Source organism: Chaetodon trifascialis, chromosome 2 (assembly GCF_039877785.1).
Source record: "Chaetodon trifascialis isolate fChaTrf1 chromosome 2, fChaTrf1.hap1, whole genome shotgun sequence".
NCBI lineage: Eukaryota > Metazoa > Chordata > Actinopteri > Chaetodontiformes > Chaetodontidae > Chaetodon > Chaetodon trifascialis.
This window is the reverse complement of record NC_092057.1, coordinates 3,323,800-3,339,295: the sequence shown is the minus strand read 5'-3', so window position 1 is coordinate 3,339,295 and position 15,496 is coordinate 3,323,800. Positions and strand designations below refer to the sequence as shown.

Here is a 15,496-nt window from a genome sequence, read left to right as displayed (position 1 = left end):
CAGGGTTTTTGTACAAGATGTGATGTGTTAATAAGTGAGATTTAGAGACTTTGTTACCAGACTATTTGTTTCTATTCTATATGCTACATCGTCATAAATCCACCGATCAGACACAGTGTGAGAGTATGGTATCAAGCTTCTCATCTAACCCTCTGCAAGAAAGCAAACATGCATGTTTCTCAAAATGCAAAGCTCATGACGTACACTTAATATATACTGTGATTCAGACCTGCTGTGAATACCAGGTGTAGAAACCAGGGTGAAGGTTGAAGGACGGGTGCAGCGCCCGTGCTGCTGAGTCTGTGCACTTCAACGCGTTGACTGATTAATGCACCTGCTTTACGCGTCGTCGCTGTGACGCTCTGTATCAAAGCCGAGTCGGACTTTCTATTTGAAATCAAGATGTTGTCACGTTATTATTTATCATTCTATCATGTTGATAGAGAAATAAAAATGGAATAAAAACGCCTAAAAAGATGTGAAAACCTACCAGCTGTGCAAGTGGTTGAAAATGCATATGGACATGCATGTGTGTGAGTGTGTTTGAGCATTATGTGTGTGTGAGTTTGTGCTTCCATTTTGACATTGCCGGGGTTAACAGTGTTAGGCAGAGGGCATTAAGATATTAGTGATATACTTATATGAACAGCAGGCAAGAGCAGAGATACAGCAGGGCTCAGATAGGAAAGTTAATCAGCGACAGGCCCGTGGGCCTAGTCTGCAGATAACGAACACATTCACAACTCAGCGCTGACACACACACACAGACACACATATCAGCCCTTCCTCTCACCACTCCCTGCGTACCTCCTCGTCAAGCTCGCTCCAGCGTCCAGTTTGTCGGTCCGTGGGTGAGCCGTCATGAGGAGAGCGCTGCTGCTGGGGGCGACGGCCTTGTGTCTCGTTGTGTTTGCCGCCGCTGACACGCAGCCCGGCCGACAGGAGGACAAATCACCCCCCGAGGACGGAGTTCTACAGCTGAGGAAAGGACACTTCAACAGAGTGCTTAGGAGACACAAGCAGCTGCTGGTGCACTTCTGTAAGACACACACAAAGACTCCAAAAGCCTGATCATGACCTACAGGTTTATATTGGCTAAACATCCAAATTACACCATAAGAGAGTTTGTGAGTGTCAGCATGTCTTCATTCACACTCACTCACCGTGTGTGTTTCTAGATGCCCCTCTGTCCGGACAAGGCCATCAGGTCTTGGCAGCGATCGAAGGGGCTGCTGCAGAGCTTCAGGGGTCAGAGGTCAAACTGGCAGTGATTGACGTGACAAAGGAGAAGGACCTGGCTAAAGAGCTCAACGTGACGGGCCAACCCGAAATCAAGCTGTTCCTCTCTGGAGACAAACACAACCCTGTAGAGTGTCCCAGTGCGTCCGAGTAACAAAGAGCATATCCGCCGTTGGTGAACCTCATTCAGTTTGGGCAAAATACTGCAAGTAAACCTTATTTGTTTTCCTGGATTCAGTTCCTCAGAGCTCAGCCTCCATCTTGACCTGGCTGAGAAGGAGGGTGGGGTCTGCCACCAACCTCATCGCTGCTCTTAGCCAATCCGAGGCCTCAGAAGAACTGACGGTGGTCGGATTCTTTAAGGTGGGTCCCAGCTGTTTGATTTTCCAGCTTCTCGTTGGCGTTGTGATGGCAGTTTGTGTGTGTTTTGATGTGTGTGTAGGAGCTAAACCACGAGCTCGTCCAGGTGTTCTACGCTGCAGCCATCGACCTGCCTGATGTTCGCTTTCCTGTGACACAGGACCATCGAGTTATCAGCAAATATGGTCTCACACATGATGTTGTGCTGCTGCTGAAAAAGGTACATTTTAGCTTTTTACCCCGCGATAACTGATTTTTTGACCACTTGGGGGCAGCAGAAACAAGTTGCGAACGCTGCACTGAAATGTCATCACCTATTAAGTTGATATGGCGATTGATTATTTGCACATCCAGCAGCTACGGAGCAACATCGTCGTACATTTTGAGTCACGTTTCTATCCACCCAATGAATGTAAAATGCAACGTACAGCAGAAGCAAACACACAAATGTCTGTTAGTGTCTGTGCACTTTATTTTCTAGTACTTAATCATTAACATTTCCAGGCACTTTGGATGCAAGACAAATTTAAGTCATTAAACCACTGCACCGAGCTGGCTGAATGCATTAATATGCAGCAGTTTAAGACCAGATGTTCATTTCATTCTTACGTGTGTGTGTGTGTGTGTGTGTGTGTGTGTGTGTGTGTGTGTGTGTGCTGCAGTCTAAGCTCATCCAGGCTTACAAAATGATGCCTCAGACATCCAAAGAGGAGCTGATCATTTTTATCACCGTCTACCAGATGGACCCAGTCACTGAGTACACAGGAAAGGTAGAGCATTAGATGAATTGCACATTTTCACACACACATACCTGCAGACTCCCAAGTTTGCAAACTTTTTGTGTTTTTTTTTTTTGTATTAGTTGTATTAGGCTTAGTTCACCATATTAATACACTGAAGGATTTCTATATTGTTTTAAACACATGATTTGTGGTATTTTGTATTGCTGCCATCGGCCTCTTTTAGAACTTTTATTACTAATGGAGAAGTATTCATGTGATTTTGTCTCTTGCAGACAGCCACTCAGATATTAACATCACCTGTGCTGAACCACGCCCTCCTGTTTGTCAGCGAGAGCTCTGCTGACTTTGAAGAGATCTACTCTGCCTTTAACAGCGCCGCAGACGCCTTCAGGCTGAAGGTCGGAACCAGAAACTGCAGCACACAATGACTGTGATCTTGTTTGTTGCAGTGTTTCACCTGTGCATGTGCGTGTGTTCAGATTTTGTTTGTGTGGGTCAATGTGGACGAGCCTCGTAATGGCAGGCTGATGGAGTACTTCCGGGTTCGGGCGTTCGAGGCGCCTCTCGTCCGACTGGTCAACCTGACAGACCATGTGACCTATCACCTGCCCTCCGACACTCTGGATGTACAGACCATAAAGAAGTTCTGTCAGTCCTACATGGAGGGCAAGGCTAAGGTGACGTTCGCCCTCATCCGGTGTGCGATGCATGACGGGAAGTGGAGAAACAGCTAGTCCTCATGTAAATAATGCGTTTGCCTGCATGTTAATGCCACAGCCGAAGATGCAGAGTGAGCCGATACCTGAGGGATGGGACAAAGAGCCGGTGAAGGAGCTGGTGGGAACGACTCTGAAGAAAGTCGCCTTTAACCCCGACAAGACTGTTTTTGTCCTGTTCTGTATGTAAATACTCTCTTAAAAAACACCCAGTGAGCTTGGATTTGGAGTTTGCAGGTAAAAAGACATCAAGGCAGAATCCATACTGGGCTAAATTTGGCTGAAATGTGTAACATCTAGGTTACATAAGCATTACTTTAACAGCAATTGTAATCAATATTTTGTATTATCTGTGGATAAGATGACATGGTGCTGGTCATAGTGATGAACCCATGGAGAATTATGTTTTAGCATTTGTCAGCTCATTTTCCGTTTTACTTTACTTTTTCCATTTGCTGCTCTCATCAGCACTCTTCCAGCAGGCAGCTGCAAAAAAAGGCAGACAAAGTTAATGACCTACCAGTGAACATCGTGGAGCATTTAGCAGCTAAAGAGCTAAAGAGCCAGACATTTCCCTCAAGAGTTGGTGGAGACCAAAACCAAGCTCAAAGTTGACTTGCATTCATTCGCTGGCCAGAAACATGACTCAATAAATGCTTCCGATGCTCCACGTCTGCTGGATGTGTAAACAGAAAAACCAACTGCACTGGCCCCTAGATGTCCTGTGACCTTCAAATCAACAGATCCATGCTTCCTGGTTCACTCAGCTTTTTCTCAATGACTGCTTTGGTTGTTGTTTGCTTTCCTGCACTTAAATTCTACGTTATAATGTAGAATAAATGAAAATAAATCAACATCAAATGTCCATTTCAGATCTCCCCTACAGTCAGCGGTCCCGTGCTCTGTTTCCGCTGTGGGAAGAGTTAGCCGAGGCCTTGAAGGAGCGAGAGGATGTGGTCGTTGCTCGTATCGATGCCTCAGCCAACGACATCAACATGTCAATGCAGGGAAGCCACCCATCACTCTGCCTGTTCCCTGCTCTGCATGCTGAAAGAGTACGAAGCATTTGATTTTTTGACATTTTTTTGATGCCTAAATCAACCAAACTGTGACTGTTTCACAATGTTAGCTTTGTTTTGAAAACCAGATGTCGTATATTTGTTGTTGGTAACTGGACGCAGAGCCGTCCAAGTAAAAAAAATCATGCTGATGATGATTTGACTGCAAAAAGATGTAAACTGGTTTTGAAATGAGGTAATAGTGTTCAGAATGGGATATCTGTGTTTCTGTCAGGTGGTGTTTTACTCTGGGAAGAGGAAGCTGAAGGATCTGATGAAGTTTGTGGATACAGAGATGGAGAAAGCCAAAAAAGACAGAGTTAAGGTAAATGATCTCCTTCATTACTGCGGCAGTGTGTGTGTGTGTGTGTGTGTGTGTGTGTGTGTGTGTGTGTGTGTGTGTGTGTGTGTGTGTGTGTGTGTGTGTGTGTCTGAGAGCTGCTTTTCTTTGGTTGTTAAAAATAAATTTCTTCCTTCTGTGTCTCCAGGAGGATGAAGACAGGAGGGAGTACATCGAGGCCATAAAAGCTGAAGAGGCAAAAAAAGCCAGCGAGACAAAAGACGAGCTTTAATCCAAAGAGGACGAGCGTACAGTGTGTGTGCGTGTGCGTGTGTCTCTAAACACAGTTCTGGTTTTATCTACTCAACCGAGCCGTCAGGAACCATCTGTCCACTCCCATCCTCTGAAGTCTTCAGTTGAAACTCTGATGGTTACAGGACGTTTTATTTATTTAACCTCAGTGAGTCGCTGTCGCTGTCAGGCTCATCACCAGGATTCAGAGTTGAAGCAGACTTAACGCTGACTTCAGCTAAGCCAAAAGAATCATTCACAAAGAGCTGTGGACTAATACATAATAAAGAGCTCGAGCAATACATCAGAAAGGTTGATATTACTGGCTGATTTTAACACAGATTGTACAGTACAGAAATGCCAAATATATCTCTCAAATCATTTAAATAGTGTCTGCATTTCACAGTTTGTCCACTAGAGAGCACTGATGGGTTTATTTAACTGTGAGATGTTCTGCTCAGCACAAAGGACTCTTTTAGCATAAAAAATAAAACTTCTTATCAAAATGTCTATTTATCTTACGCGTTTACGTCAAAGGGTGAGGCTGGCGGCACTCTAGATTTTTGATTTCACCGTATCTTATTCCTCTGTGTCACAGAGCTTGATTTTTATATATATAAAAAAAAACGTCAGTGAGATACATTATTGCACTGGGTGACGTGTTCTTTCATGGGCACTTTAGTTTATTTACAATAAATCCCACAAACACCTTCCAGGAACGCCTGCATTTTAACATGGGGGTCTATGGGGACTGACTCTTTTTTTGGAGCCGGCCTCAAGTGGCCATTCGAGGAACTGCAGTTTTTGCTGGGTTGGCTTCATTGTTCAGCCTTTAATGTTGCTGCTTGGGATTAATGCATTGTTGGATTGAGTTATCCTCTACAAAACTAATAGATGTGTCCTTAGCAGATAACTCTTAAATATCGGTATTGGCCTTATTGTTGCACCACAGATGAAGTTACTGTAATGTACAGTCAGGTCCATGTGATTGACATATATCTATTATAGTCAATAATATTTTTGTGCCAAATATGTGCAAAATCACATATGGAATAATCTAATTAACATTCAGAGCAAAAACTCTTTACATGAGTAAAACAAAACACTGAAATCGCTTTTAATTATCTATAGTTTGAATTCTGTAAAATGATAACAAACGATGGTTTGATCACGATAGTTGATAAATGATAGTATTGAAAAAAACAGCCCTAAATTAAAGCAATATCACTGGATGGTAAATTTAGGTTTGCATCTAGCCTGAATCTCCTTTTAGGAAAAATAAACGAAATCGTCCTGTTTCTGAGCTTTGAATCTCAGTAAAATGACTGAATCGGAGGTGAAGCTGAAGCCGTCCGGAGCGCAGACAGCAGACTCTGCGGCGCAGCCTGTGATCCGCGCTGTGACGCGCTGTGACTTCACACGGAGGTGGAGGAGGACGCCGCCGCTCCGCGCAGCTCTCACCGTCTCCCCTCGTTCTCTCAGCGGGCGTCAGGCAGCAGAAAGCCGGAGGGATGGAGCCAGCGGGCGCGTACGGCGCCGGGAAGGCCGGGAGCGTCAACTTCGACCCGGTCGCCTTCTTCACGCATCCCCGGACCATCCTCAGACTGATGTCGTGGGTAAGCCTCCTCTGCATCAATGGACAGGCCTGCCTGCAGCCCCCCATCTCTCTGCCTCTCTCCCATTCAAATTGTCTGTCGCTCTTAGCTGCTGTGTCTTCTGTCCAGTCCGGTCAGGACTGACATAAATCAGTTTCCTGTGCTCAGTCTCTAAATGTTAAATATGTGCTGTGTTACTGATCTCTGCGCCGTGTAATAAACAGCAATCAGTCCAGTGATGCGGCTTCCAGCTGGAGCTCCGGCGTCTCATTACCATGTTTATCTGGAGCCTCTTTGTGTCTGCTGAGCTCGTGTGAACGCTCTGGATGTGAATACCTGTCAGTGTGACACCTGTCGTGTCTGAGGTGTGATTCTGTGCAGCCTCACAGCGTTTAATGTGCACTGAAGGGACAGTTTGGTTTTAAAGGAGCAAGTTAACAGGAGGACACAAACAGCCCTGTCTGTCTGTGTCTCTGTGTGTCTCTGTGTGTCTCTATCTGTGTCTCTCTGTGTCTCTGTGTGTCTCTGTGTGTCTCTATCTGTGTCTCTGTCCGTGCCTCTATCTGTGTCTCTATCTGTGTCTCTGTCTCTGTCTATCTGTGTCTCTGTCTGTGTCTCTGTGTGTCTCTGTGTGTCTCTATCTGTGTCTCTGTCTGTGTCTCTGTGTGTCTCTGTCTGTGTCTCTGTCCGTGTCTCTATCTGTGTCTCTATCTGTGTCTCTGTCTCTGTCTATCTGTGTCTCTGTCTGTGTCTCTGTGTGTCTCTGTGTGTCTCTGTCTGTGTCTCTATCTGTGTCTCTCTGTCTTTGTCCATGATTCAGTTCAGTTCAACAGAATTTGTCATCAACCGTTTGCCAGTGCTTCTTAAAACAAAGCACAGTAACAATAAAATACTGGAATAAAAACCAGATCAAGTCAAAAAAGCAGCAGTATTTGCATTATATGCTACTTTATACTTCTAACCCCCCCATACTTGTGTACTTTTACTACATTTATTTGCAACATTAGTTTCAGTTACTTTGCAGAAACAGATGCAAAATGTAAATCAAATAATAAACTATTACAATAAATATATTATCAGAGATTGAGCTTCAGTCTACAGCTGAAAGTAGTGCTACCTTTATACTTTTACTTTTGGTACTTTAAGTACATTTTGATGCTAATACTTACATACTTTTTTTTTTTTTTAGATTTTGAATGCTGTACTTTTACCTGCTTTTACCTGAGTGTTTTTACAGTGTGCTGTTGCTACTTTTACACGAGTAAAATTATTTTCTTTAGGTAGAGACCAACAGTTATTTTCATTATCAATTAATTCACTATTTTCTTGATTAAAATATGAGCAAGCAGTGAAAAATGTCCCTCAAAGATGCATCAAAGATATCCTAAAAACAAAGGTGATGCCATCAAATTTCACCCAAAGATATTCACTTTACACTCACGTAAAACAAAGAAAGGCAGCAAACTGAAACGTGGGACTAAAAGTCAGTTATTTTAATTATCCATTTATCTGCCAATTATTTAGGTGCTTTTAACAATAGTTATTCCAATTACGAATTATTTGCTCAATAAAATGTCAGAAAATAGCAACAAAAAAATGTCCATCACAGTTTCCAAGAAGCCCAAGTTAATGTCTTCAGTTGTTCAGTTGTTAGTTTCTTCTCAGTTAGAAAAATAATTTTTTCAGCTGTAATGGAGAGAGGCAGCTCCGAGAGTCAAAATCAAAGCTTGATATTATGTTTGATTAACATTTTATCAAATTATAACTGGACTGACTTGAAAGTAGGGGATCTTAGAAAGCTTGTTTTGTCTCCTTTTGGCCGCATCGTCCTGGTTAATGGATTTGTTTGGGGTAAAAGTATCGTACTTTGTACAGAAACATGTCTATGATTACTCTGGATAATCCACACGTTTAAAGCTTCTACAGAAGACTGTTTCGACTTTCTGCTGACAGTGAGGGGTTTGGATTATCCACAGTAGCCTGAAAATTGCCTCTGCAGAGACACAAATCTGCAAATCAGACTGAAACTGTCTGCGTGGCACGTGGGGGGAAGATGTTTGCTAATTTGGGTGAATTGACCCTTTCAGGCGTCTTGTTTGCTCTGTCTGATTCACACCACAACCAGACACGAATCACTTGGTGTAACTGGGAAAATATGTTTTTAATTTGCCTGAACAAACCCTTTAAAGCTACACATACTCGCAGAACAGAGGACTGCCTTTGTGTGTATTCTGGTGTGTCTTTGTGGGACGTGCATGAGGAATGAAAGGCATTCGGACGCCAGTGTGAGTTCATTCTCCTCCACCTGTGAGATGATCCATCAGCCCGTTTGTCTTCCCCTGCAGGTTTTCTCCATGGTGGTGTTCAGCTGCATCGTGAACGAGGGCTACATCAACATCGGCAGCGAGCGTCTGCTCTGCGTCTTCAACAACAACGCCGATGCCTGTAACTATGGCATCACCGTGGGCGTGGCCTGTTTCCTAGGCAGCATCTTTTTCCTCGTCCTGGACGTTTACTTTCCCTCCATCAGCAGCATCCGGGACAGACGACGCGCTGTCCTGCTGGACCTCGTCTTCTCTGGTACATATTCAGCAAATATCGGATTGATACCACTCTCATGTCTGTACAGTCAATACAAAGCTACAGCTAGCAGCTGGTTAGCTTAGCTTAGCACAAAGACTGTAACCAGGGGGAAACAGCTAGCATAGCTCTGCCCACCTCTAAAACCAACATGTCATGTCTTGTTTGTTTAATCCAGAGGAAACCCAACAACGACATAAATGATCCTCTGACTTTTACTTCAGGGCCTGGTTTCATGTTTACATATTCATGTGTCCATTATTATATCACATTTACTGGATGGATTGGCAGACAGTGTGGCAGGTCTGCAAACATTCATGGTTCATCTGTTTTAACTCTGGTGATCCTGACTTTCCTTCTCGCTCCATCATCAGTTCATATTTCCAGTTTGTACAACACATTCATGACAAACCAAACCTAACGACACTCCCTCAGCTCTACTTTGTGTAAAAGGCTAATTAGCGGGTGTTAGCATGCTAACATGCTGAGGAAAGATGGTACCAGGTAATCACCAGCATGTTAGCATTGCCAGCATATGTTAGCATTTAGCTCAAAGCAAGGCTATGTCTCAGAGATCAGCGTTTTGCTAACATTTGAAACTGTGTCATCTGAATCTGAAGGTTAAAAGATATTTGAGAAAATAAGAGAAACATGAGATATTCAAGTACAGTAAAGTAAGATCCTGATTTTACTCTGGATAAAGAGATTTCAAGGATGATGCACAGTACCCTTTCTCACTCTCACCTCCCGCCTCCAGGTCTTGCCAGCTTCCTGTGGTTTGTTGGCTTCTGCTTTCTGGCCAATCAGTGGCAGGCTACCTCTCCGGACGAGCTGCCATTGGCCCAGGGCTCCGACGCCGCCCGAGCCACCATCGCTTTCTGCTTCTTCTCCATCCTTACCTGGGTGTGTATGTTTATGCATGTGTGTGTGAACCTGTCCTCCGTCTGTGTGTGTGTTCATCGTCATGTCTGTGTGTATTCCAGGGTTATCAGTGTCTGCTGGCCATGAGCAGATTTAAGAGCATCTCCTTCATGGAGGACAAGCAGAGACTCCTGCCTAAGAGCCCTCCCAGCCTCTCTCTAGTCTAACACACACACACACACACACACACACACACACACACACACACACACACACACACACACACACACATTGAGGGCATGTCTGAAAGTTTGTGATGAAGGGTCATGTTTTGGTTTTTGATACCAGTCTAATGGCAGAATTGGCAGATTTAGAGTTTATACAATATTTTCCCAATACTGATATGCAGTATGTCACTATATGCCGAATGTACGCAACGTCTCACATATCAGGTAACCAAACTGATGCTCAGTGCAATGAGCTGTGACAAAACTCTTCATAAAAACTGCAAAAACTCATTATGTTAATCACAGTTTGCTTCTAGCAGTTAATTTGGACAATAGATATTTAAAAAAAGATCACACATTGATCACAAAAGTTTCCACCGCTCATGAATTTGTTGGTGGTTAATCTCTCTTTCCTGTATTCGATGCTATAATGAATTTGCGGGGCGGCGTTGGCTCAGAGGTTAGACATCGATCCGCAGACCGGCAGGATAAATCTCGACGGGGAAAGTGAAAGAGCAGCATTTGCACATCCTTCGTTAAAGCTGCTAAGGTGCCCTTAACCCCCAGCTGCTCCAGTTGAGCTGACAGCTCAGACTGGACCATTTCCAGGTGTGAATGTGTGTAACTAGAGGTGTGAACAGTATGTTCCTGAAGGTGAGTCCTTAAAAAGAAACCCAGAAAACAGTCAGACAGAGGCCGACTGATTTATTATCCATTGATGACTCAATGGAGCCTGTTAAGACAATCGTACCAGCAGAGCTATCGCGGCCATTCATCTCACTGTCAGAGGATGTGGGGAGGTTCAGCTGTAATTGTGTCAAGGGTGTACAGTATGTTACAGAAGGTCTCTTTGAGTCTGTCAAGTCATTTTCCCCCAGTAGTCCTGCGTTAAATTATTCCAATATTCTTCTGTAGAGAATTTATAGCATGTGGTCGAGAGTGAAATCAACGTTCTTCTAACTTTGGCTCCTCTGTCGGAATCTGATCTTACGCATGAAAGTCGGTTTGCGAGGAACAACTCCACTTTCATGTTTTCTGACTTTCTAACGTGTGAGAAGTGATGTCATCTCGGTTGTTGGAGGCTACTAACTTTTAACCAAAAAAATGTGCCGTACAAACCGGGGGGCATGGGGTTTGAGAGACGAGGGGTTTTACTGAGCAGGGAGGGCATAATGCTATCAGATGCTGTCAAGATGCATTATGGGAAATGGAGGATCCAGCGTGTTTGGAGTTTCACACATACTAAAGGCTAAAGGTCAGGAAATCAGGCCTCAGCTGCATTGATTGTCACTTTTCTTCTTTCAGTCTCTCTCTTGTGAGTCCCCCAACTTTATGAAAGTACAAAGAACGAAGGAGCTGCAGAAGAAGATTTCAGAGGATCTGGCAGAAATGCAAATACAACACACAGCCAAACAGTGCGAGGAAGAATGTAAAGGATTATCTCAAGATTATAGAAAAAATAAGGATCATTCTGGATTCCAGTTTGGGCCGTAGACCAGACTGTTAGGGATGGCAGCGTCAGTCCGTGCAGCACTTTGGTCTAGAGCAGGGGTAGGCAAACTGTTCCACAAAGGGCCGCTGTGGCTGCAGGTCTTCTTTCCAAGCAAGCAGCAGCACACCAGACTTGACTCATTCAATTAACTGATCTCACTCTACAGACAGCTGATTGGTCAAACTGTGAGTTCTTGATTGGTTGGAAAGAAAACCTGCAGCCACAGCGGCCCTTTGTGGAACAGTTTGCCCACCCCTGCTCTAGAGTCAACTAAAATATTTCACAACTATTGGCTGGATGGCTGTGAAATTTTGTACACAGGCGTTAATGATCTCCAGAAGATGAACCCTGGTCACTTTGGTGATCCCCTGACTTTTCAGGTCAAAGTTTCCATCTGTCCAGTGCGTTTGTTAATGCCCAGATACCTGAAAAACTAATCATATTTCCATCATCCCCAGCTGATGTTTAGCGCTAATTAGCAAAGGTTAGCATGCTAACAAGCCAAGCTAAGATGGTGAACTCTGTAACTGTCGCAGCTGAGTGTCACTTTTCTCATGAAGGTGACGCTGCTCTATAGAGTACATGGGCGAAAATACAGGATTTAGTCTTTAGAGTATGTAGTTTCGAGTATATATATGTAGTCAGATTCTGTCACAAGCCTCAGATAAAGGATGATGAGTCCGGCAGACTAGACCAACATATCTGCCCCTGCACTCTCTCTGCTGTCAGGGGATGCAGAGGGGGGGTGGCAGGGGGGTGCATTTTGGTCATTTTGCTAACAAGTGGGACGGCAGCCCCCCTCACCCCCCTCAAATCGCCTCCAGCCTGCATTAGCAATCATGTGACTCTAATGCAAATCTGTGTGTAACTAACAGCCTCTGCTAACGCGTGTGTGTTTGTGTGTGTGTGTGTGTTACTAACAGGCTGTACTGACGCTGAGTGCGCTGCGCCGCTTCCTAACCGGCAGCAACACCAACTTGTTCACGTGGCAACACCTGGACCCCGCCCCCGGCAACGCTCGAGCTACACCGTACCCCATCGCCAACGGAGCCACCATAGTAACCACCAACCCCTATCAAGCCCCGCCCTTCACTGAAACCCTGGACCCCCAGAAACTGACACAGCAGAGACCCATGGCCCCCGCCTTCTAGAGACAGACAGACCGACAGACAGAAAGACAGACGGACAGAGGTGTGAGTTGAACGGCACTGCACGCGACGTGGGCACGGACGACTTCCTGCCTCGCTGATTGGCGGCTTTCCATCGTCTCCTGGGGCTGGCGGGATTGTGGGTCACGTGATGTATGATCTATTTTTAACATGGCAACTGCTGGCTCAGCTTAGTTAGTTGTAACTCTGTGTCTTCTGCTCATGCACACACTCACACACACATACAGATATGTACGCACGCCAAAACAGCTGTACTCACCCACACCTGGAAACAGATATACATGTACACCTGGAAACACGTGTATATACACCTGGAAGCACACACACACACACACACACACACACACACACACACACACACCTTGACTGCATGTTCATATGGTGAGGTGCAGGTTAACATAGATGTAGATCAGTGATGATGCTCCATCTGCCTTATAGAGGGATTCAAGCTCTTTTAGTGACGAAAACATGGAGGCTGGTGAAGCTGTGTAGCTCCTTTTATTGTCTTCTGTTTGTCCTCAGTCAGTCTGACCAATCTCAAGCTGTCCTGCAGATCTGTGGCCTCCCACTGGCTGAAATTGAGACTGACAGGCAGCTTGACCAATAGAATGTGAGGAAATGAGTGCAGGTGGCAGGACTTGCTGAAATTGGTACATTTTCTTGGCAAGGAGATAAAGGCAGGACGGCTTAATGCATTCTGAATGCTATAGTGTTTCAGTGTGAAATATTCATGTGATTAAATATTTTATTGTGATATGCTGAAGTGGTAAAATGAAAAAATAAAATCTATCCACCACCACCACCACCAGGGCTGAGTCTGCCTTTCTTCACATCATCTTTAAATAATTTCCTCTTTGCGTCTTGCAATGTGAGAAACTCTTTTTAATATAATTATGTGTTGAGACCAAGATCCGAGGATGTGTTAAGCATATTAATCAACATCTGCTGAAGGACCATAATTAGATAGTGTACTCGAGTTATGTTCAATTCATTAGCACCAGCAGGCAGCAGCTGCGTGTTAGCTTTATTTTTGGATTAAGTGGCTCATGTGGAAGGATTGCAAGCCCTCATACTGTGTTTTTTTAAACCTCCTTATATAGAGATAAAGAACAGATTTAGACGCAGGGTTATGGAGTCAAATGAAAGTCAGACAGGAAGTGGTTTTATTCCAGCACTTTCCAATAATGTAACTGCAGGTGAGCTTCCTGTGTGTCATTCCCTGGTTTCATTCTGCACGAACATTATACAATATTATAATGTTTGCATCATCTAGAGTCTTTATCATCATCATCATCGTCATCATCATCACAATCAACATCCTATGGGACCGACATCATCATCATCATCATCATCATCATCATCATCATCATCCAGCCTCATTGTCACCAGCACCAGCAGATAAACTGACATTCAAAAACGTAGAAATTCACCTTTGTAGTTCTCATATCATCACTGCTGTGTTAATAAAATATAATCTTGGCCTACAAAGTATTACGCGCTGTCGTTTCACCTGAATAAGCCCTTCTGAGTATCGTGCTGTCTGAAGTTCACCCCGCGCCTGTACAATAAAATGTCTTCAAACATCAGGAGAGACAGGCCAGCTCCAGCTTCAGACACTAGGGGGCAATCTAACGCTGCAGACCTCTGATCACATGCTTCATACTCACCTGCGTCTGAACTACCTCTACCCTGAGAATACTAAGACAGAGAAAAGGAAAGTGGAGGGGGTGAGAAACGAAGATGACTGAACATTCGAATGGGTGGGATCAGGAAAAAGCGAGGTAGAAACTACTAAAGCCTAGGTCACACTACACGATTTTAACTTAGAGGCTCTGAGCGCAAATTGATTTTTCCGACCGTCGGGGTTGGGTGGATTCAGGTGTGGGACATTTCTCAAACATCACAAAGACGTTTGATTTGACAAAGAAAGACTGCAATCTGAGAATGATCCAGCAACGTCCTGTGGCGGTTTACTGTAGGTTGAGTGGTACCAAAAATAGGAAGATTAGTCATATTAAAAAACAAAAACTCCCATTTGGTGAGATATAAGATTCTCAATTTGCTCCACTCATAAGAAGCTGCTGTACAATTAGTTTTAGTCTCCCATAAAATGTTCCTGCAGCAATCTATATAAGCGTGCAATTACAAATCAAGCGTTTACATAAAAAATTCTTCCGTTTTCGGAAGTTTATCGCTTAAAAATCAATTTCTCTTGTAAACACAAAGTGTAATTTCTACACCACAGTGCAAGAAATGAGGGAATTTGGCTGAAAGTAACAATCATAAGACTGAATGAGACGCTGTGTAGAGCTGAGGAAAACGGATGATTGCCAAGATTTGTGGCTTTTCCTTGTGAATTGAATATCTCTGGATTTTGGACTCTTGGTGAGACAAAAAAAGCAATTTGAAAGCGTCACCTTCAGAAATTACGATGAACCTTTTTCTATTCTTTCTGATGATTTAGACTGAAAGATTACTGATTTATTAAGAAATAATGTGCAGATTAAAGAAATCACTAGTCGCAGCCCCGAGTTGTTAATCCATACTGCGTCTTTCAGATAATTATGTCTTGTACTCTGACCAAGGCTTGAGGTGCAAGGAAAAGGATGAGAGCGAGGGCAGGAGGAGGAGAGCAAGCAAGGGAAGGTTAAAGTTTGAGTATATATAGCCGGGCAGTGACTACTATGTCTGAACTAAAGCTAGGACTATGATAGAAGAAAAGGAAACGTCTTCTTGTGTGCATCTCGTGTGCAAACTGCACAAAGGGTCTTTGAACACGCACGCACACACACACGCATACACACAGTCTGAAAGAGTTCTGCTCAAACACCCTGTGAAAATCTTTGTGATTGGACGGGACAAGGTGAAGGGCGGGGCCCAAAACA

The 15,496-nt window shown here is 44.1% G+C and overlaps 3 protein-coding genes across 4 annotated transcripts in view; 2 read left to right on the top strand and 1 right to left on the bottom strand.

Moving 5' to 3' along the window:
* Positions 1 to 861: 861 nt before the first annotated feature.
* LOC139348342 (protein disulfide-isomerase) lies at positions 862 to 4,728 on the top strand. Its single transcript, XM_070988333.1, has 11 exons — positions 862 to 1,039; positions 1,179 to 1,379; positions 1,478 to 1,602; positions 1,682 to 1,819; positions 2,262 to 2,369; positions 2,615 to 2,740; positions 2,822 to 3,019; positions 3,120 to 3,240; positions 3,932 to 4,113; positions 4,352 to 4,441; positions 4,605 to 4,728. Exons 1-11 carry the CDS (start codon positions 862 to 864, stop codon positions 4,686 to 4,688), a joined length of 1,551 nt encoding a protein of 516 aa, XP_070844434.1. The 3' UTR covers positions 4,689 to 4,728.
* Positions 4,729 to 6,079: 1,351 nt separating this feature from the next.
* On the top strand, positions 6,080 to 12,922 carry LOC139340487 (synaptogyrin-3-like). The gene is made up of 4 exons (XM_070976333.1): positions 6,080 to 6,303; positions 8,628 to 8,862; positions 9,620 to 9,765; positions 12,366 to 12,922. The coding sequence occupies exons 1-4, from the start codon at positions 6,199 to 6,201 to the stop codon at positions 12,591 to 12,593; spliced, it is 714 nt and encodes a 237-aa protein (XP_070832434.1). The 5' UTR covers positions 6,080 to 6,198; the 3' UTR covers positions 12,594 to 12,922.
* Positions 12,923 to 13,740: 818 nt separating this feature from the next.
* Positions 13,741 to 15,496, bottom strand: part of LOC139340471 (voltage-dependent T-type calcium channel subunit alpha-1H-like) — a 42,623-nt gene continuing 40,867 nt past the window's right edge. The window contains exon 35 of one of the 2 annotated variants that reach the window (XM_070976322.1): positions 13,741 to 15,496. This exon is cut by the window's right edge and continues 816 nt beyond it. The gene's annotated coding sequence lies outside the window, so the exon portion shown is untranslated. The other variant, XM_070976314.1, reaches the window with a different exon arrangement.

Excerpts from the sequence above, each read along its gene's own strand:
- LOC139348342 (XM_070988333.1), top strand. The coding sequence starts at position 862 with ATGAGGAGAGCGCTGCTGCTGGGGGCGACGGCCTTGTGTCTCGTTGTG. Across the intron at positions 1,040-1,178 it reads GCAGCTGCTGGTGCACTTCT|ATGCCCCTCTGTCCGGACAA; the intron begins GTAAGACACACA and ends GTGTGTTTCTAG. Across the intron at positions 4,114-4,351 it reads CTGCTCTGCATGCTGAAAGA|GTGGTGTTTTACTCTGGGAA; the intron begins GTACGAAGCATT and ends TGTTTCTGTCAG.
- LOC139340487 (XM_070976333.1), top strand. The coding sequence starts at position 6,199 with ATGGAGCCAGCGGGCGCGTACGGCGCCGGGAAGGCCGGGAGCGTCAAC. Across the intron at positions 8,863-9,619 it reads GCTGGACCTCGTCTTCTCTG|GTCTTGCCAGCTTCCTGTGG; the intron begins GTACATATTCAG and ends TCCCGCCTCCAG. Across the intron at positions 9,766-12,365 it reads TCTTCTCCATCCTTACCTGG|GCTGTACTGACGCTGAGTGC; the intron begins GTGTGTATGTTT and ends TGTTACTAACAG.